Source organism: Corythoichthys intestinalis, chromosome 1 (assembly GCF_030265065.1).
Source record: "Corythoichthys intestinalis isolate RoL2023-P3 chromosome 1, ASM3026506v1, whole genome shotgun sequence".
Taxonomy (NCBI): Eukaryota; Metazoa; Chordata; class Actinopteri; order Syngnathiformes; family Syngnathidae; genus Corythoichthys; species Corythoichthys intestinalis.
In genome coordinates, this window is record NC_080395.1 from 29,136,508 (window position 1) to 29,159,743 (window position 23,236).

The 23,236-nt window shown below is 38.6% G+C and overlaps 1 protein-coding gene across 1 annotated transcript in view; it reads right to left on the minus strand.

The window, feature by feature from the left end:
• Positions 1–23,236, minus strand: part of nptnb (neuroplastin b) — a 40,785-nt gene that overhangs the window by 3,762 nt on the left and 13,787 nt on the right. Inside the window, exons 2-7 of the mRNA XM_057850955.1 lie at positions 16,565–16,912; positions 13,392–13,566; positions 12,692–12,786; positions 8,525–8,658; positions 8,174–8,447; positions 2,594–2,615 (exon numbers count right to left, since the gene is read on the minus strand). Coding sequence (XP_057706938.1) covers positions 2,594–2,615; positions 8,174–8,447; positions 8,525–8,658; positions 12,692–12,786; positions 13,392–13,566; positions 16,565–16,912 — 1,048 coding nt within the window. The remainder of the gene's footprint in view (positions 1–2,593; positions 2,616–8,173; positions 8,448–8,524; positions 8,659–12,691; positions 12,787–13,391; positions 13,567–16,564; positions 16,913–23,236) is intronic.

Below are 23,236 nucleotides of genomic sequence, written 5' to 3' on the forward strand. Positions count from 1 at the left end.
AAGTCGGACTTTGAAGTGATTAAGGCAGCCAGATCTGTTCGCATGGGACCGAGCTTGTGTGAAGTGTGGAGCGGTACGGAGATCGTGAGTTTTTAACCCTGAAAAATAACCCACTACAATGGTGGAAAGGGCGGCATATTGTTTCCACGAAACGCAGTCTACTTAAACATGAACATGTGGATTAATTGATCTTCCTCAAGAAAAATCTGCCCTTCAAGAAAGATATGGACAGTGATGAGGAATAAAAAATGAGGAAGCACAGGCATAAGTGAATGAATTTGCTGTGTTTTAGGTTAAAGTAATGATTATTGACCTGTCTGTCTAAAATGCCATGTTTTTATTCCCCCAATTATACCAGTCGTAAAGCATAATTTATTATTTATGATAACACTAGCAGGTTTAATTCTTTTTTTTTTCCTAGAGCTGCTGCATATAATTAATATTTTTTGTTTGCAAGATGTTTACGTTGAAAGTTTGCACTTAAATTACTTACCTCTTGTGTTAAAAACACCAGGAAATACAGTAATTGAATTGCTGCACTTTATTGTTGTCTGTCACTGGAGTTTTATTATCAATCCCATCCAACAAAATGACGGTCATATAGTAAGCCTTATTTTTTTTTTTCGTAAAAAAAATAAAAAAACATTGGTATGAACTTTTGTTGTTTTATTTTTGCTGTATTAGAAATGTGGTCTTTTTTATGTTTAAAATACTGTACAAACACCCACAACAAATATTTACTATCGTATCGTTTTCACTCTATCGAACCGTATCGTTCTTACACTGTATCGAATCGCATCGAATTGCTCGGCCTTAAAAATGTATCGTTTTTTTAATCGAATCATAACCTGTGTATCTAGATACATATGAATCGGCTTCATGCCAGAGATTCCCAACCCTAGTTATAATGACGCCTTATTTTGCACTTTGAGATCTAAGAGGACTGTCGTGTACTATTTGTACTCGAAGCACGGTGAGACACATTGTAAGCAAACGTGATTCTCTTTTCCACTCTGCGCTGGTGCTGCAATAGGGAGCGTTCAAGACCACCCACTTTTGGCAACAATCAGAAAACACCACAATGACCATGTTATTTTTTTCGTCATCGATAGTATGTGTATTGTTTATCTATCTATTAGCTGCAATCAATAACTCAAGTCCTCAGATAAAAAGCAACAAATGGTTCACGAATGCGGAAGCGAGGCTTGACCACAAATTGGACAACAAATGCAGAGGGGTTGCGTACAACAGTTTATTGAACACACACAAAAAACACGCGATCACGAAACGGGACACATTAGAAAAAAACAGTGGGAAACCGCGGTGAGAAGCCGTAAAAGTGAGGCGAAAAAAGTAGTGAACTCAAATAACTGCACATGGTAGAGGATTCAAATAACCAGGGCAGCAAGAATATGAAAAAACCCACGCAAAGTCGCTTATTAACCGGGGAGCAAGCTTCCGGACTCTTGTGACCAACATCTTATACAGGATGATCACCGACGATGTGGACAGCGCCTTTACGTACAAATATAAGGTAAGGTGATGCAAAAAAAATAATCGAACCGCTGTGTGGATGCTAACTATCTCCATAATAATGTTGGAATAAGTTGGATCACACAATAGTTTACCGTGAAGATCTGCAAACATTTTTTGACATTAAATACTCTCCTTCTCCGTCACTAGAGCAGGGGAGTGCTAGCTGTCACTAGCCAACTTGACACATGTAAGCTACTCCTCTCATCCCATTTTTGATGTACAGCAGGAGTGGTAGCTGTCTCTAGTGAACTTGACACTTGTACGCTACTCCTAGTCCATTTTTGATGTTCATTTTGCTTTTGCTGCTCGTTTTGTCAAATATCGACAGGGCCCGCCAGGCTTGTAAAGCACTGTGGGAAACCCTGCAGGCTATAAGTTAAATACTATCAAACTTGAAAAATAATAATAAACTACAGTGTATTTCTGTTTTTCGTGTATTTGATTTTATTATCATATCACTTTAGAGTTTTACACATATATATGTATAAAGGAGTATTAATGAATAATAATAATTTGTTATAATTGAGAGCTGGCATCCACATGTGTGGTCATCACATATTGGGTCATGTAGAATGACCCAAAATAGGATCTTTATAGGTCTCTATAAGGAGAACTTTTTTAAATTACAAAAAAAAAAATGTCCTAAAAAAGGGTCAATAAAAATATCTAAAATATAGCAGACTGGGCTGGCCCCAGAACATGAAAATAGACACAAGTAAGATTGGTGGGTGGCCTTGTTAGCGAAAGGTCTTCACTTACTGCAATTTAAAATAACATTTCATACTAGTCATGGAACTTTTTAAGAACGTGCATTAAGACTCTGACTCTTAATTTGAGAGATGTGTTCTATTGTTTTTGGTTTGCAACAGAGTTAATACATGTTTGGGAGTTAACGATAACAGCATTAATTAGTCACCAATACTTTTCTTCTTTATGGGTAAAGAGACTTTGCCATTGGATTTTAAAACAAAATACAATGGACACTTATGAAGAACTGGAATACTTGTATTTGAGGATGGCCACTATTTGAGGAAATGTTTTGTGTGTGTTGACTTACATTGGTGCAACTGGCTCATCATCTTTGACGTGAAGAATGAGGGATGGAAAAAAGAACAAAAACAGGAGACAAATGTGAGATAAGGTTGATAAAATAATGTACAGTATTCCAAATCTAGCACATCAACTTTGCACAGGTAGCTATTTCACTGTGGCATATAAAAAGATGAGAAAAATCGACTTGGAGAAGTTACTCAATATAGGCCACCGAATCAGTCAAGTGTGAACGTTTGCTGAGAGAACAGATTGCTTTAAATGGTGGTGTGACACAGCCGTGCACTCGTGATAAGCTTCGAAATCACACAAGTCAGCGGCGTTCTATGCACAAACTGTGTCAAATTAAAAGGAAACATTTGAGAGTGAAGTTTCTTGGAAAGCGGTAAAGCTGCATGTCTACATTAGCGTGGTAAAACGGTCAGCAGTGACATATCGTTTAAGTAGTGAAATTTGACAACACCGTGATGGACCGTTAACGCTACCACAAATCTAATTTTAACCCTTGGGGTTTGCTATTCAATTTCAGACTGAGCCTATTTGAAGGAGGCTTACAGATGGCTCATTTGAAACGGCCTTTTAATTACACCCAGCAATATCACAGAGTATTTTTGAAAAGCCCCCTCCCAAAATACACAGATGAGCTATTGTGACCAATTTGGCACATTAACACAGATTTTTCTTTTTAGTTTCCCGCAGTATAATAGGGGTTTTATGATTTCCCTACAGCCCAACACAGTTAAAATCTGCGTATTTACTACTGATTGATAATACTAGTATATCAACTCTGAATGAGAATAGTCATATTTTTTCCCCCAATTAGTGGAACATTAGTTTAATTGTTTTCAAAAGGCTGTATTTTCCACATCATTTTGAGAAACATCAAAGAAACAACTGGTCTGCAAAGGCACTTTTCCACCAAGGGTACAATTTGAATTGGTAAAACCAAATTACACGTGCGTTTCGAGCACTGAATGGTAAAAGCTGTGTTGACTATGCAAATATTATGAAATGATAGCTTGGTTGTGAGACAATAATTTAGCTAAGACAAAATGAGACATATTACTGTGGAGTGTAACTAAACAAAATTTACTCTGCTTATTGTGAGGTTGTTGCTTCAGATGCCGAGTTAGTCTTGATTTCTATGGCTGAATTCATTTCTTTCGACATAGACAACTGAAAAAAATGAACCAAATCCCTAGTACTGAATTGAACCATAACTTGGTGGAAACGAGTCCTTAAAAGTGGGTATCAGTCCATTTGATGACCTTGAAAAGGTGATTGGTGTTTGGCATACAGATGCAAATGTATCACCTGGTAAATAAGCAGCCACATGCAGTTACAAAATCGCAGATTGGCAGTGTTACAGCAGCATTCCATGGCGTTAATATGAAGCACAGTAATACAGCAGTCATGTTGTTAGTCATCAAACACGGTACTGCAATCAATTGAGGCAGTAGATCTTTCTGCATATGCCACCATTTTCTCACCTCCTATGCATACACCACACAAGCTGTGTTTACTATACTGCCTCTGCAAGCACATGACAACAGATTTTTACTGTGTGACAGTCGTAACCACATAATTTTAGTTTGAAATCATATGTCAAAAAGGATTTTTTTTTTAATTAAAAAATGATCACACAGTAAAAAATCTCAAGCAACTAGATTTGAAACACAAGGTATAAATGCGAGCCTCTGCCTCAGAGCCCTTGACCATGGATCATGAGAAGTGTTCATATACAGCAAGTCATAAAGCACGCAGACAGGGGGCCAAAACCGGCGGGAATCCGGGACGCAAAAAGGAGATTTTAGAGAGGTTGTGCCTCGTGAACTGAGAGTCCTCACTGCTGATTTGACTGGCGTAAACATAGCAAATACATATAATCCACCTTAATCGTTTCATTTTTGGATAAAACCAACTGGAGGCCATCCACATGTTGAATTTCAGCTGTGTATGGATGGATGCGTGCAAATATTTTATTTAACTAAAGCATTTTATTCTTATTTTGTTGTTTGTCCCATGATAGCAGATGTTGTTAACTGCTATATTGTTGTGATATTTTCAGAGAACAAACTACCAGTACTTAAACATACTGTAGATCATAGATGGATAACTTATTTTTCAGATATTGATACTGGGTGGGTATATTTAGATGTTATCAATTGCAAAGAGGAACTTTAACATTTTTTTCAAACTTGTAAAGTCCTTTGCCTCATAGATTTGGAAGAATTTTGAATGCCAAAAATGTGTCGCAATTAAAAAATATTTTAAAATTCTTTAAAATGGGCTGCTACCACATAGTGCCTTGATCTCGCGTCCACCACAGATTGCGACTCAAGTTTATGTAGTTTCACGGACTCCCTAAACCATGTGTTCATAATCTTGAGTTAAAAGATCAAATTTGTTCCCCCTTCAAGAGCAACACAAACAATATTGGGAACATTAGTGTGTTCTGATGTGCACTTTGTCACAGAATTTTAACAGCATTTTATGAAGCTACTGATATCCTCGCGACGTTTAACTCACTTGTCATTACGTGTATTGCTCTAAGAGAACTTGCCTTCCTAGCACTTGAACAGATTAAATCAAAAGGGGGGAACAAACCCGTTGACGAAAGTGATCCCAGAACGGTATATGAAGGTTATGTGTGAATCCAAAGATTTACTAGATCCGATGATAATGTCTGCTTCAAGTTGTATAAGGTAAGAAAAAGATCAACCTACTTTAGTATGACGTTATATAACCGTATATATATATATATAGTAATATATATTTTGTGCTTCTTTATGGACCCGGCGTTGCCAGTGTGTTTATTTCTAATACTGTTTGACTTCGGCAAAATTGGCTACCAAGCACATATTTTAAATACACATATGACAAAATTGTAGATAAAATCTTGAGTTACTGTAAATGTGCATTGTAACATTGCTACAATACCACATGCATATTCTTTCACTAACTGGGATTGAGTGTGATGGGGGAAAAGAGGAACGTCTCAAGTCGAACCAAAACATAGCTGTTTAATATTCCCTACACGTTTTCCTGAGTAAGTCTTTGTTTGCTTTAAAACAACAAAAGCAAGATGTACCCCGGAGCTCTGTTTAGGCTGTATTAGAGTGTTTGGTTGCCCCGCTGTGATACATAATGACAGCAGGGCCTGTCACGCTTGTTTCAGTATAATGGGGCTGTAGTCGTATGTTGAATTTTGAAGGCGATGAAGTCGCATTAGGAAAGGTTAGATTTAACCTTTGTTGACTCGGGGATGCCGTTGGGGTATAGAGACATTTGCAAGCGGTCACATCCTGCTTGTGATTTCTGCTCCATCAGAAGCATAGGACAATATTAAAGACGCATTGTTGTTGAATACATTCAGAAACGCTTTCCGAATTTTAAATTAGGTTTTTTTTCATCAGCTTTTATTTTTAAATCGCATTTTACTAAGTGGTAGATGAATAAGACGATGTTCAGTCTCAGCTTGCCTGAAGCGTTGTTGCTGCAGGGATGAGCGTGTTAATACAAAGTTGTGTTCGCAGGCGTTGTTTACCTGCCTGTTTACAGTATGTCTGCCCACACTTGAAGCCCATTTTGTGCGATGCAGCAACACAGAAGGCTTCAAAAGGGAGCCATCCAAAGCATTTTTTGTTTATTCACTATAGCACTCGCATAACCTAATATTATATTTCGAGAAGAATATTGAATCTCTGGCAGTACGTCAAATATTTAACACTGGGATAGAGCCAAATTCACACTTGATTTGTTGGGGCAATGGACAGTAGGCTTCTTAAAACAACTGATAAAAGACATCTCTAGGACCATGCAGAATCTCTCACTTACCACCCATTTAGATTATGGCGCCGTTTGGAAAGAAGTGGGGAGGGAAGAATAGTAACCAATTCAGTTACACATCTGCATTATGCACATTATATTATAGCACCATTGTTACTATTGCTGTCAGTCAAAGGAGCAACTCCTCAAAAGGTTTGTTCTTCTATTGTTTAGCTATTGTGAATCTATAAATGTCATATTTGCATTTTTCTAGCACAGGGATTACGTGAGGCAATACTTGCTGTTCCCGTCTTGAGGCAAATCAGCTGCCCAAATTCAAGTTTACTGAAGCAGAGTAGACACATACCTACAATTGGTAAAGAAAATAGAGCATTTTCTTTTTCTTTAGGATCTAACTCATCAAATGCCCAATTAGGGCTGGGCGATATTGCGTTAAGTTCTTATCAAGGTGAATTGAGCGGATTTACCTCGATAACGATAAATGATGATAAATTTGCCCAAGCGGACTGTTATATATTTTGAAAATCTTAATCAATATATGAAATACAAATGAACCGTTTCTCGTTGATTTAGTTACCAGCTTTAAATTTAACATATTTAACAATTGTACATGCAGTGTAAACATTAAGCATCTAAAAATATCTTGGAAAGAATAAGCATTCAAGTATGAACATTTATAACAGCTTGGATGACTTGAATGGTTGACTTTAATGGCTGCTGTGACATGATTACTCAACACAATTGTTTAACACCAACACCACACTATGAGCATCGACTAATGCTATACTCGAAATACCTGTGGCCTGGCTACCAGTAGCCGTTTCACTATTATCCAACTTTATCACGTTCACTTATAGTGTTATCGTTAGCGTACCGGTTGATAGCAAAGGCTTGTTTGTTTGATTTCCTGACAGTCACGTGAAGTCACACGTCAGGACGCTTGATGTACTTAAAGGGGAATGAGCATAGCCGAACAACACATAGTTAAAACCGGCCTGAAAAGACTTAATTTTTTTCGTTTCATTAAACACTGAATTTAAAGACATGGTCAAAATTACGTCGGTCATCGTGAAACATTTCGGTAAAGGTAAATTTTCGGTAGACCGCCTGGCTCTAGGCCCAATTCAAAGTTTCTCTGCAAGATTGTTCTGAGAAATTATCTGTGGATTAAGGTGTGTTGAGAGTGGTTTCTACTCTTCAATTTGTTTGGCCCAACAATCCAAATATTAATTGCATTCAATATTTACAATGACAAATCATTTAAAGAACTGTAAAAGGTGGTACGTATGTGTTTACCCTGCTTTGGGTCATGTTCACATTCAGTGGGACAAATGAAAACATTTCATGTTTCTACATTTTTTAACTTACGTTACTAACCGCTTTGTTAACTTTGTTTCATTGAATGCGTTGAATTCAATATGAAAAATAAAATGGTAAAGCATTATTAATTGCACAAGCTTGTTCTAAGCTCTGTCGTTTAAAGGTGACAAAAACATGCTTTCTGAATTGCATGTTTGCATTAACATTTAACCTTAACTGCATTGCGCAATTGGTAATTTTTTATTTCTCATTTGCTTTCACTTCATTTCGCAAATTAGCTCTTTATATACATTGTGATGTCTTGTAGATCTTCATCTGATAGCTCCTTTGATTTTTTTGATAATATTTGGGATGAAGTAGGATCTTGATCCCAACCCTAATTTTGAACAAGACATTGCTTTAACATGAGTCTTTCTTATTGAATATGTCCAAAAACCACAAAAGGTACAGTAAGAAATACATCTTTCAGTTGTCTTACCATCAATGATGTCATCTGGCCTCTTGCGTTTCTCGTACACAACAATGATGACTACGAGGATGATAATTTCCGCAAGCACGCCCAGGAATGGCCAAAGTGGCGCGAGATGGCTTCGTACCCGGAGGATGGTAATTTCAGCAGTTGTCCCAATAGCATTGGTCGCATTACACTCATACTTCCCAGGATCTGTGTTTAAATCCAGGTTTATGACATTCAACTCGGTGTAGTTGTCTCGATTTGTGATGAAGAAGCGTCCAGTAGAGTTGTCGATGTCCTGAAAGGGTTAAATTGCTTAGTTAGTACATTTGATTCAACATTACGTATTTGAAAATATTAATCCAAATGTCATACTATAGATGAAGTCCCTTCCAATTTACGCCATGTCCAGGTGGGATGTGGATACCCAACCGACTTGCAGTACATCGTTGCATTTTCCCCTTCATTTTTATTTTCACTTCGTTTGTGGCCGGTGATAACGGGTTTTGCTGTGAAAAGAGGGAAGAGTAGATGGTTAACTAAACTAGGAATAGTATGACTTGAAGGAAACAAGATGAGAGGAACCAATAATCCATTGTGTGATTATCTGTCCATGTTTCCACAAATTTTAAAGACATTGTATATGACATTAAAATGTTTGTGTCAAAGAATATTAAAAGTCTTCAAGCCATCCCTTGATGTTAATCTGCTATCAATAGGCAACCTGCTGTCTGATTTTGTACTTATGGACGTTCGATCATCCATTTAACCCAATACCTAAAATGAGTAGCATCACAAGGTGTGTGTGTGTGTGTGGGGGGGGGGGTAAGTAGTACTGCAGTTATGAGAGGGAGAGATCAGTGAGATATTAGAGCTCCAGATGTTCCAATTCAAAAACTATAGTAAATTCCACAAAAGAGTTTGGAAAGCGAAAGGAAAAAAAAAAAAAATTGGTTCTAATTCATGAACGCAAGGATAATGTCTAGTCAAGACCAGGGTTAGAGAAAGCACAAATGCCACGCGCCAAGTCACAACTATCTGCCAATAGAACAGGTGAGACACTTCATTTGACTCCGCGTGGTTAAGGCTGTGCTCCTAATCCTCCAAAATTACAATAATTGCTTCCATGCAATTAAGCGGGATAAGGCCCAGAGTGATCATTTTTTTCAGCTGCACACAGATAATGGAGGGAGGGTCTTGAGTTCTTTGGTGACATCACCCCCACTCTAATTATGGAGCCCACGTGCTGCTCTAGCAGGGGAGTGGCCAAGCTCATTTGCGACTTATCCCTGTCCTGTATTATGTCAACGAGTGACAGCACGCAGACAACTGAAATTTTACCAAAGCAGCAGAACTCTGTTTCACACTCCTCCAATTAATAGTGTTTTTAAGATTTAGAAGAAAAAAAAGGGACGTTCGAGGAGGGTCGAGGTCATAGCTGTGAGACAAGGAGGTGCGAATTAGGACATTATTGGATGACTGAGAGACTGTTAAATCCACTGCTGGCACCATGCAATCTGTTCTGCTTGTGATGATATGCAGAAATATCCAAAATTCTTTGGCTAGCACTTATTTCAATTACCTTGTTCATTGCAAACATACTATAGTAAATATACAGACATATACAGTTGGTATGAAATGACTTCTTTTATTTCTTTTTCAGCGGCAATAATGAGTTGGAAGTGTAGCCTCTATTAATTTATAAACTTGGAAGCTGCCGCCAAACTAACAGAGCAGATGGTATATGGTAATTTGCTATCTGCGCATGTTTAAGATTCCTTTTCAATTTCAAAATTTAATCAAGACTCATTAGCCTACTGAAATAATAGCTGACTTCAGGGAATGATAAAATCAGCAATATCATGTTATTGTACTTATGTTTACAGTTTGCTACCGTATATGTTGGCATTAGAAATCTTGGCACCTTAGGGGCTGTTTATACGACAATGGCAACGGGGATGACAACACAAAAACTTTTCCAGAGAGCCCTATCATTTACACGGCAACAGTGTTTTGGGGGCTGAAAACGCAAAAATTTGAAAGCTCCTTCCAGAGACGAAATCTTGATAACACTTCCCTCTGTCATTGCCATCAAAATATTTTACAATGCGAAAGTGAGTTTTGGGTGACAACAGACTTCCATACTCCAGAACAGTTGTTGACGCTCCAATATACTGTATTTGTCAATGAAGAGGGTGAAGATGCTGATGACGTCAGTGCACGTGGACTGTTCGACAGTGTATGAAACATGTCTTCAAGTAGCAAAGTGCCACTTTTGCGTTATTGCGCAACATCGTTGTCGTGTAAACGTAGCCTTAGAATAATACCCATCTTGGTTGACCTTACCATCTCTCAATTGACGCACGCCATTTCTCTAACATTCATTATCGGTTAGTTCATATTTTTACGTGACCCAGGATTTGTGTAGCTTTACTAAGGAACCAGAGTGACGAACATATAAAAGTCAGTTATAGATGCTAGTTTTAGCTTACCGGTTTTTAACATGCAAGCAATTCATTGAGGCCCAGTACTTTATTGAAATAATCCCACAAACACAAATTTGGCATGCCACGGTTGTTGTTGTTTTTATAAATTGTGTAAATTTCCATATAATATTTTTAATAAAACAACTATATTGTATTTCAATTCCATATGTAGTCTTGATAAACACTGGCCTTTTCCACGAGGAAAAGTCATTATCATTCAGAAGCGTTAGGTTTTTTGAGGTACCAAATATGTAGTGAGGGTGAGCTTAGTATCGCAGACAATATACTTCTGTGCTGCAACAGAGATGGCTGGGACAGGATTCACAGCCTTAATCCTACAACATCACAGAAGCCTCCATCTGTTGCCTCTAGAGCTGAATCCTGCAAGGATGAGTGTGCCAAGGACACTGTAGGCGAGGGATCTCAGCAATTGGCTGCCAAGAAGCATAGTGCAAAGCTGGCTAGCATAACAGCAGGCTGACTACCTAGGTCACAAGTGATTGCAAACACCTTGAGAAATTAAAAAAAGATAATTTGTTGAAAAATAAAGAAAATATTAACAATCTGGCTTTAGCCTCATCTAATGTTGCTATTTATAAAGGACAAACTTGTGCACTCTGTATCCAGTTAAAAGGCTGACTTTCTTTCTGGGGGATAGAGAATGAAACATAGCAAGCTTCAACAGTCACAAGCCTGCAGCCCCAGCGACGGCCAGGACACTTCACTTGAACGGACACGAGTCCCGTCAGCTCTCAAGCCAGTAAAAAGCGGAACACATACACACACATGCTCATCACCCGCATTACACAATCAGGCAGCGCTCTAAGACAACCGCAGAAAAAAGAGGCAGGGCATGCTCAGTATGCAGCCCAGCCATGCCACAGCAAATTAGCTTATGTACCGCACGCAGGCAAGCTTCTCTTGAACAGGGTCTTCACTTGCCATTTCTCAAGTAAGATTCCTTATTCAAGGTGATGGCTTGGCAGTCAGTTTGTGTGAAACAACACACGGGTTAGCCTGGTTGGTTTGCTTTTCTAGACATTATTGACACGATTATATACCCTATTAATTAGTCTTTTGATAATCCAGTTTTCAATTACAAAATCACAAGAGGTTCTGTTGTGACAAGTGGCCCTAAAAATGTCCTGTAGGGAAGCTCTGTGTTTGCATGTCGAACATTTGCGGTCGCCTGTCCATTTTGTTAAAACCGTCATCTGAGCGAAAGCCAAGAGTGACAACAGCCTTGGGAGGGCTTTATGTCATAACCGTTGCACAGGATGAGTTCAAACATCTTTCTCAACAAGGAGTCACTTCACACAGCCTTGGGTTGTTAACTTTTCTAGGACATCTTTATCCCACCAAAGCTCAGTAAGAAACCATTGATGACCTGTCCATCCAAACATCAATTTGTTATACCACATGTCCTCATTAGGGTAAAGTTTGACTTAAGGCTGGGCATACCCTCGATTGATTGCAATTTAATTGCATGGCAACATGTCAAATGCTCCAATCAAAGGCAAGATGTTTGACTGTTGTTCAATAGGTCCCAGAGAGTGAATGGTAGGGGTCAAAGAAAAATGCATCATATCGTTTCTCTTGCAGTGCAGGAGTGATACATCACAAGTCTTGACCTGAGATTTTGAAATTCCATAGAGCACACAATAACCTAGTTTGCACAGCAGCATAGGAATACCGCATGAATGCTCAGTTTTTACCGAACTAATTTTTTTTCTCCTTCTGATTGGCACAAGTTCTAACTTTAAGTATGACTACTGCATTAGTCATTAGTGTTGTGACTTATTTACAAATTAAGGTTATGTTACCACTGTCAGAAAACTTTTTGTATTGTCAGTATTCAATGTCGATTTGCATATACTGTATTAATGCACTGTTAATGATGACTCATATGATAGAAAATTAACAGCTTAACTTTTTTCCCTATTCTATGTAAGTGACATTTATACTTAACATTGACACAGTTTTGCAGTTGAGTGGCCTGACAGACGTTTTCTCATTTAGTTCACAAAGTTTAAGTAATCGAAAACAAGAATCTTACCTTTTACTTCAATCGTAGCATTTGCATTTGGAGCCATTTCAAATGTGTATACACACATGTATTCCCCAGAGTCATCAGCCCGTGGTTTAACAATTCTGCAACAAGAGAGAATACAATCCCATATTTTCATTCTACCAGTCACTCAAACCAAGGAAGTAAACTACTACTAATTAGTCTGGACTTCAGCAGTTAGGCCTCGAGGAGCAAAAAGCCGGTAGCGAACAAAGTGTTGGCATGACGCTGAGATATTTCAGAGCAGCAACAGGATTCTACGCGGAAGGAAACCATGGGCATATTAGCCGTGATCTTCTTTGTATCACTGATGTAATGTGACAAGGAAGTGACCAATTGGTCTTATCTTGTGGCGAGGGAGAGTCTGTGGTATGTCTAGAGGGGCGATGGTGGTTTTGTGCTCCACTAGTGATCCTTTGTGACAATCCAAAGTTACAACAAATTAGTCCAACTGAAGACTAGAGTTTTTCACTTTTTGAATAAAGTTCAATATCAGACTTTAGATTTTACTTTAACGAACAAGCCAATTAATGCAATTTTCAGTGGGAAGAATTCACACAGCCATTTAAAAAAAAATCTAAATCCAAAAAGATCTACTGCCCGAAAGCCAAGTTTTTACAATGTCATATTTTTTGGACCTTTTATCCTCTTTCTATCAGTATTTTCTGGACTGCCCAATAATTCTCACCTGTATGCTGTGCTCCGCTGCTCAGTCCGTGTATTAGCAATTTCTCGTCCATTCTTCACCCAAAAACTCTCTGTGTGTGGGGTGTGGGCAGTAGTGAGGTTGCAATGTAGACTAACAGGTACACCAGGGGAGTCCACCGGCAAGATGATCTGATCAGATGCATTGATCTTCGGTTCTGAAAGACAGAGATGGTCTAGGCTTGTCATTTGCTCTATTAAAGCAAGTGTACACTGTTGAAGTGAGATTTGTGGTGTGTTAGCTCTGGTTCAAAGGCCACTTATCAAACTATTTTGAGAAACAGATGCTATACAATATAGCAAGCAGATATTATGTTTCAGAATAGACTGATACTGCCCCTGTAATTGGACCTCAGATGAAGCGGAAGAAGATGGTAATTCTAGTACTAATATTTACTGTAATTATGACTTAGGTGTAAGTCAGTGATAGACTATGGTATGCTCTGAATTATGGACAAATTCTGCTTACCAACCAGCTGTTAGAACAGGCATGATGAAACAAGTATCACCTTTAATTGGATTTATTATAATCATGTAAATACTATAAATAGAGTCAAAGAAATATGTTTTATTGCCAGCTCTGGATTTTGCTTTACTCATGCAATTCTAGTAATATACAGTGTAGTGCTGTAATTTGAAAGTGTTTTTGCCAATCTATCAGTAGAAAATGAGTTTGGGACTAGATATATCATCAAGCACATCACTGACATTCTACATTACTGCTGTGCTGCCCTCTAAATGACAGATCGGTGGTCACGAGACGATTCATTTCTCAAGGACGTTATTGGCAGTGTGTCCTCTGCTAAGACTTGAGTGGGATGCTTGTTTCCTGGGAGGACCAACCTCAGAAGACACAGAACCCCCATGAGGGAGGAGCAGAGGGACCCAAGCGTCGTGACGCTACTGATTCCTGCAAGGCCATGAGCCAGTAGGCAAAAGATGACTAGCTAGAGACTTCTATTAGCATTTATGGCACTATCTTCCTGCACACAGCTACAGGGAACTCACTCCTCTTCCTCCCACGCCTCTCCCCCCACCAAGCTTGTTCTATTAATAGCATGTTCAAGACATGCGTAAAGACACAACATGAGGTACATAAATTAACATTTGGCTAACTCGGCAGAATGGTCCACAGGCAATTCACACAGAAGGTTGTCATAAGGACGCTCTGTCAATCTCACAAGCTAGCATGTTGATGATTTTATATCGGCGTGAAACTTAATATAAAACACAAATCTATTATACATCGTGCTTGTCTTCACTTGGTGAGTTTGAACCATTCCGAGTTAATTGGCTAGAGGCAGGGTTCACCCTGTACTACTAGTCACCAATTGTAGGGCACATGCAGACAATACGACCTCACCGTGGTGGTTAAAACCAAATCAGTTGAACAAAAATTACTGAGGGCGCTATTCCACACGGCCATGAAAAGATTGCCATGAACGGGATAGTGGGCTTCCTACGCCTTTGATTTTAACAAATGGTCTGGGATTTTTAGTGTTAGTTGAAAAAAATCGGGCACATTACAAGATTTTCAAGCCATATAAAATGATGCTATTTATCTGAAACTACAGTGATTTGAAGCACAGAGTGTGCCTTACTAAAGTTAATTGAAGAGGCCCTTCACTCAAAAATGTCTGACTTTGTTCTCATATGTAACATTCACCCACTTTAGCGGAGAGAAAAAAAAAAGAAGGTACTTACTGATCATCCTGTATCTTTGTAGAATTTACATTGCCAGTCTCTGTTTGCTTATTTTATCAGTCTCTGTTTGCTTGTTTTATCACCGTTAATACTACAACCAATTTTATTCTAGAACTAGTTTATATGAGCAATGGAAAACTAATTTAATGCCAAGCTGTGATCCCACAAGCTTTGTTTTCTCCAAACTAAATAAACATTTCTTATTCAGCAAAAAACAAATATGTATATTACCAGATGGTTGTATGCTAAAAATAATAAACTTGTCCCATATCAACTGGTGCTACTACAATTATCCACATTTGTCCGAAGGGCAGGCAAGGCTCTAACACCTTTATAGCCTCTCTGGTAGAAGCTCATGATGACTACAGCATTCCACGCCTCTCTGTGATTCAGTGGGCTCAGCAGCCAAGCATGCACAGATTAGAAAGGTCCACCCGCCATTCAGTTTGTTTGACTGTTTGTGTGCACAGAGCAGAGGGTTTAAGGGCCTATAATGTCATTACTGATTCAAAGTCACACACTTACTGGCGGAGAAGGTTACTCTATGCTCAGACAAATCCAGGGAGACTTTCAGGGAAATAAAATACATCTCATCCGAAGGCAAAATGAGACACCCAATGGGCTCTGATCCTTTTATTGGATCGCCACCAAATTAGGGAGCAGAAATGTATCATTTTTCAAGAATGACTGAAAACCAAAGTCCTTCGTGCTTTCTAATGTTCACATTTACACTCCAGTGAAAACGCTGTAGGGAAAATGACTTTCAAGGTTCGACTTATGAAAAAGTAATGACAACAAATAAACAATGCAAGGGCCAGCAACTAAAATACCAGGTCGTTTTGCAATCACAAAGAGTAGAAGGTTGAAATTAGCATTAATAGGAGAACCGGCGGTTATGCAAAATAACTTGTCAGATGTGGATGGTAAGGGTAAAAATGTGGATAGCATGAAAAATGCTCGTACCTAGATATGGAGTTCAGAGGGGATAGTTCTCATATATTAACAGGAAAAACACATTTTAAAGTGACTTATTTGAATTACACATTTTAACTTAACTTTTAAAAGTAAAACTTTTCCTCAGGTAGGATTTTAATTTTGAACTTGTTGCATAGCATGTTTCAGGACCGTCACCAATAATGCACAGTAGGTTGTTGTAAAGGCCGTCTCAACTTCCTTCCCTTATACTTGAGCAAGATACTGAATTTCCCGTTACTTCTGTTGCTGCGACATCATCAAAAGAATAAAGAGAAGTGTCAATGCGCTTTAAGTGCCTTTAAAGTTGGAAAACTTGCACAATTGTATGCCCATTTGCTTTTACAGTTGCCACCACCAACAACACAACTCCATTCTGTAAATGTACAGTTGCTAATTCAACCCCCACCCTCCCAATAAATAAATGAATAAATGAAATCACCAATCACATTGTCATTTTTCAAAACACCCAATACTCACTCTGTAGCACAGAAATGGTGGCCTGGGCTCTAATCCAGGTGATAGCAGGGTTTTGTCGCAGGTCATTTCGCTTGGGGTCATTGCTTGCCCGGCACTCGTAAGTTCCAGAGTCTTCTAGTGTGAGGCGTGTGATACCTAACACACTAACACCATTGGTACCATAGGCCGTGTTAATTGAAACTCGACGCTTGCGGGCTCCGTCCCACAGCTGCTTGAAGGAGTCTGCTCTGTTGATTTCGGAATACCACCATTGGATTTCTGGGGTGGGGTTACCAAGCACGTCGCAGTAGAGCTCGAAGGTGTCCCCCGTAAGCTTGGTCTCAGACATCGGCGACTTCTTGAACCCAGCTGAAGAGAAATGGTTGAGAAGAGTTAGAGCAGTAGGAAAGGTGAAGCCAAGGGATGGAGAAATAAATTCAAAGTGATTAGAGTACAGCCATAGACTTCATTACCTAGGTTATGAAGTCAATGGTACAGCATTGGAAAATGTCTGTCCCGTTGTAAGAACTGTTTAGAACCTGTGGTCTATACACTTCCAATACACCGACTGTAATGCATGTAAAAGAGCATGTTGCCTTTTAAGTGTTTACTCTAAATATATACCAGAGGGGAAAAAAAGAAAGCATAACTGAATTTAATCAGCCTTGTCAGGTTCCCTGAAGTCTGTTCATCAGAGGCCCTTGTTGAGTACACTTGTCAACAATCATCCTGAATCTTTGGCACGATGCTGTGGCAATCAGTGGCACCACATTCACTTGACCTCAATAACAGGACAACTTCTCAAACTTAACTTTGTTGGTCCTACGAGTCAACAATATGTATATATAGGATAGAGTTATATCAGCAAGTATTTAGCAAATTGTAGTGTGGTGAAGAAAATTTGACCTCAATTTGTTGATTGAGAAATCTTTATTGTTGTTGTATTGTGTAGTATTCGTCGATGACAGTTCTTCTGCATTATTTTAGTGCAATGGTAAATTCTCAGCGCAGCACAGTGACCCAGAGGTTTGCACACCAGCCTAACAGTAGTCCAGCACCCTCCCACACCCCCATATTTTGTTTTCTGAAGACGTCCAGACAGTGGATGACTTTGACGGTAGTTACCCTGACGACCCCTTCAGAGTGTACGCCACATCTTGCCCAAAGTCATATTTTTTCTTTTAACAGCAGATAAATTGATATAGTAATGACAGTGTCGCTCCTGTTTAATATGTTTTTCTTCAGTATTTTTCTGTACAGTATTTCAGAGGAATACTAAAGGTATTCAAATATATTAAGTCACCTGCACAATTCGAGTACAAATCAAGCACATACTAACAGCACAGAAAATGCCATACATTGATTATGGGGAAACTGTATGAAGTTAATCTCCTTTAATCCCAAAGAGATATTGCTGTGACATCTGAAATTAGGTCAATCAACCTTCAATTTGGAATAGCTGGACGTTAAAGATTAAAAAAAAAATTTTTTTTTATGGTTTTTCTTTTCAAAAACCCTTTTGAAGAAAAGTCTAGCCGTGGCCCTCTTCATATATAGTAACACTGAATGACTGGCACTTTGGAATTCAATCACTTTCAGCCACTTTCTTACCGGATCTATAGAAAACACTTCAGTATTGTTAATACAGTGGTCTCCTACCAGTGATATTGCCAGAACTACAAATGTGCCAATGTGCTAAGGTTTTCTTTACGCTTTAGTTCCACAACGGCAGTCAGCCCAACAACACAGTGACAGCCCTAATGAACCTAATCTAATGACAAATCACATGGCCCACAGATACTCTTCTCAACCTCCCCCGAAGCCTAACAGCTGTAAATAAAAGAAACAAAAAACAAAGGAAACAACCTTAACTATGTCCTTGATCGGTAGAGGAAATTGGAGCAACCACTCCAAACTGCTCTTTTTCTTGTAATAATTAAAATAAAAACCTGTAGATTTTTCTGAGCAAGGAAACTGGAGTAGTCAACTGAATATAATAAATGACTGATTTTTTGTTATGATTCTTAGTCCGGCAATATTGCTATTTTTCCCATCATCAAAGACTCCAAAGGTTTTTGCAGATGTATTCACCCTTATGAATTGTTATACTTAGGAACTTCAAGTTATTTAGACATCTACCTCTACCATAAATCTAGCAATCACATGCAAAAAAACCCCAAAACAAATAAACAAGAAGATAAGGTAAGCTATTTCAGGGACATTTTAGAAGAGGGGCGATTCCAACAAAACTTTGCTGCAGTGTTGATCAGTGATTGTCTAACTATTGTAATAACATTACTAGTGGTACATGTTCCAACTGTGCATAATGCTACAGCTATAGTATAAGTGGTACTTGTAAAGAGAACCCCTGCGGTGGATTCTTAAACTACATGACAAAAAAATTGACGGATCAACAATGCCAAAATCAGTTTATGAATAGCACTCTGGTAAAAGTGGACCATTGTGGCTAAATTTGATGACTTGACACATACTAAAGAACTTTGATAACTAAACTCCACGAGGGCAGACCTTGACCAAACGTCTTGTGTGTCATTAATTTCTTGCCTCTCAGAGGCTCATCAGTGCCCCTCCTACCGACATGAAGGAAAAGATGCTATAACTCCTCCTGATGCTCTCATTTACTTCAGCTTTGCGCACCTCCCAAATTTTGCTTGTCCTAAGAGAATGGAGGTACATTACTTTATGTTACTAGCAGCTTCGATTTCCACCCATCCATTTTTGTCTTGCTCTTGTCTAAGGTGTGCTAGAGCCTATCCCAACTTGTAAAGCCATGGTACAACCTTGACAAGTTTCCAATTGATAGCCAACTTTCCCTCAGATTCAAAACAAGTCGCAGTTGCCAAAGAAAAACCCATCCAAGCACATGCAAACTTCACATAGACAGTGGTCCTAACTGTGAGCTACATGCACTAACAACTTTTGCTGTCCAGCTATGATTTTATTTGTTATATTTTCTCTTATCTGTCATTTGGCTCCAGTTGATTTGGAAATGCAGTCGCACCTCAAACTTGTGATCTCTGTCATCTGGATAGTTGATTAGAACAGAATGTCAACAATCCAGCCAAAATTTTAACATAGTTAACAATACATGAATTTTACTTGGTAACCATAGCAACAGTTCTGTTGCCTAAACCAGGCTCATGACTCACTGCCAGATGGAAATGAATTGGATAGAAGGGAGGCAGAAATTGTGAAGATAATTTAGCGGGAATAAAAAAAAAAAAAAGCTGTCGGAGAATATTCGCTGCTTACAATCCGAGTTTCTATACGCGATGCCTCCAGTTATGCATAGTAATTAGCATTTGTTTCTTTTCTCTGCAAACATCTGCTTCCATCAGGCTCACAACATAATTCCAGAGGGTGAAACCGAGTCTAGTACGCCTACGTTTGTAAAAGCGGAATTTCAATTTGACACATTTATTGTGACATTCTTAACTACAATAGCATGTATGTCAGGCGCTGAGGAACTGTGGTCATTGTAATGGTAGCCATCAATGCTTAAAAGGCATAATAATAACAACATGAAATGAATGCATAAAATGCGAATTAAATGTGGTTCAAGGTGACGGCCTGAGGAAAAAGATAGCTGGCCATAATTTATATTCAGCAGAGGAGAATTAACACAGAACTAACTACAGACAATGATCAACAAATGAACAAGCTTAATGGATGCTCTGTTCAAGGTTCTGACAAAGACCAGGTGGTGCTCATTTATTTCAAAGCATTACTGAATGAGGAATACAGCTACTGTAAACTTTCTCTTCTACCTCGGATGAAAAATCTTAATTAGTTACCCCTGTATCTTGATTATATCTTAAAGATATGGTGCATGTTCTATTTATTGTAAACCTGCATTGAAGAATACTTATATAGCGCTTTATCTACATTGTTACAATGCCCAAAGCATTAGCACACATTTACCCTTTCACGCACACATTCACACACCAGTGGTGCTGCTGCCATGCAAGGCGCTGCCAACCCATTGGGGGCAAGTTAGGGTTCAGTGCCTTGCCCAAAGGAACTTTGACAGTGGGCAGTCATAGCCGGGAATCAAACCACTGACCCGTCAATCCAAGGACAACTCAAGCTACCAACTGCGCAACGGCCGCATTGATATCAAAATTTTTGAACAGTAACATAAATTTTGTATGCAATATCTTTAAAAAGGAACTTAACTTTGCAAGAATTCGTAGTGTGTGGCATTACTCGTCAAAACATGGCACTCTGATTAATATTTAGTTTGTGTAATAAGAAGTAAAGCTTATACTTAGTGAAATTGTGAGTCTCAGCAGGGTCCCAGTTTTCAGACCAATGGTGTGGAGTAATATCACTGCCAGTGGCTTTAGCATTAGCCACAAACTCTGGCATCTATCAATATTTTTCTTTTTCTTTTTTTTTTTAAACATTGACAGGGTCATGAACTAACAATTTTTCAGCATCTCAGTTTAGCAATTCTCAGGGTATTGAACCAATTGCAACTGCACTCGTTCTGGTTGTCTTGGAAGACGATTCACCTCTCATCTGAGCAGGCTTCATCAACTCATGCAACAATTCATATTTAGGACAACACTAGAACTAATATTGTATCTGAGTTGAACGATCATCTTACAAGGAATCTAAGCAGGGGAGCGCAGTGAGAGGTGAAGATTATTTTTCAGCAGAGGTAATGGCGCAAAAAAAAAAAAAAATCTGAGTTGTTAAGCGTTAAAGCGTTACTCCACTGATGTCGATATAAAAGAGAACTCCCCTGAGAGGCAACATCAAGCAGCACACTAGCACCGTGCAGCCTGAGAGTGAGTCAGCTGCCTGCCTACAACCTGGATCCCCATCTGCACTCCCACAAGGCAGACAGAGAGAGCAGCGAGTAGGAAAACCCCCTAAGGACCGCTGAACTGGTCACATGCAAGGAGGCAGCGTGTGTCTGCGTGTGTGCGCGTGCGTGTTTGGGTGCACACGCGTGCGTGTGTGGTAAATTGTGGTGGGTGCGTCTGTGTTGTACCTGCATGGTAGCGTGACAGATTTAGCACTTTTAATCAGACACGAGATCTGTAGCTATTGTGAATGGCATGATGTTTGAACTGTTATGTATTTTTTTAATATTGGGATATAGCAAAATTATAGGTGCCTTGTATGGGTATAAAAATATTTGCGCCATTGATTAAAATGCCTTGCTTATTATTCTATTAGCAGTTTGAGCCTTGCAAAGCTTTAACAACTGATAACAATATATAACTTGCACGGTACTTTTTTGTTATTTTGTAATTTTTCTTTGGATTCTGTTAACCATGTGAATTTGACATCTGTGAATCGAGAAAAATTTAAGATGGATTATCAGTACCTGTGTACCCTGCTTTAGTACCATGACGAATTATCTTCAAAATTCAAAATCTCTTGAGGGTGCAATTTTTGTACGAGAGAACTTTTCATATTCAGGTCAGGTTTACTATTTCCCATTGTTCATTATTTTGAATAGATTTCTCTTTCCATTATATGAATATTACTATCCCACTGGTTTCCAATGTTTTAAATGGAAAAAAATATGCCAATTCATACTGACAAATTAGTGAACAGACAACTTTTAAGTGGAAATGGATTTTTTTTTTTTTTTTTTTAATTCTTAACAAGGCATTTAGCATTAATACAAATTTGAAGGTATTTCTCTGTAATCATTGGATAGACAGAGATTTAAAAAAAAAAAAAAAAAATTGCATGTCAGGGAGGGATGGCGAATGCCAGACTGCCTACCTGAAAACACTCCTCTGTCATCTTAGTTTGAATACGTTTTATATGGTTTTGTTATGCAGCATTTACCCTTATTTTAACACTTGAAATGACAGTTAAGACTGCTATTGTTTCCCATGCATGAAAAAATGACAGTTAGGACTGCTATTGTTTCCCATGCATAAAAAGGACAGATTATCTGAAAAGATATGACAGTATGTTGAAATAATTAAAAATGGCCTCACACTGAGAGCTGCTATCAAACAACATGAGTTGGTTACTTAAACAGACTCTCGTTTTAAAACCGCCATGCTTGACTTTCATCATCGCATATGTACTATACTAGTAACATAGATTGTTCGTAGCTAACCTTTTTCCAGTGTCATACTGCATGTCTCCCATGAGTATGCCATTGCAAACAATTCAGTTCAAAGTTTCTAATGGATTTGCCCATTACATGGCAGTCAGTTGTTGACTTATATATTCAGCAGAATCAGCCCAAATGAGTACAGGTAGTCCCCGGGTTACGAACGAGTTCCGTTCCTACGCTGGCAACAGAACTCGAATTTCCACATTAATCGGAATTAACCCTTTTAAGTATACCTAAATCTCAAAATAACTATTCAAAAACATGTATTATACGTCATTGTACTGTCCTCTCCAAGACGTTAGCGCTAAGTTCTAGCTAGAAAGCGAGCTAAGCTCCGAAATGATGATGTCAGACGTCCATGTTTGCTGACTTTATTCAGCTGCTCATCACATCAACACTTGCAGAATGAAACTAAAATAAAAAATGAAATTAAATCAATTTCATCTTCAATAAAAGCGATTCAAATTTGCATTTATAACTTGCTGCTGAACGATTATCATGTATCAGTTAGTGTCCGCATTTCATCAAAAAAAATATAAAAAAGTGAAATTTTACTATCTGGGCCTTTGCAATGCAAAGCC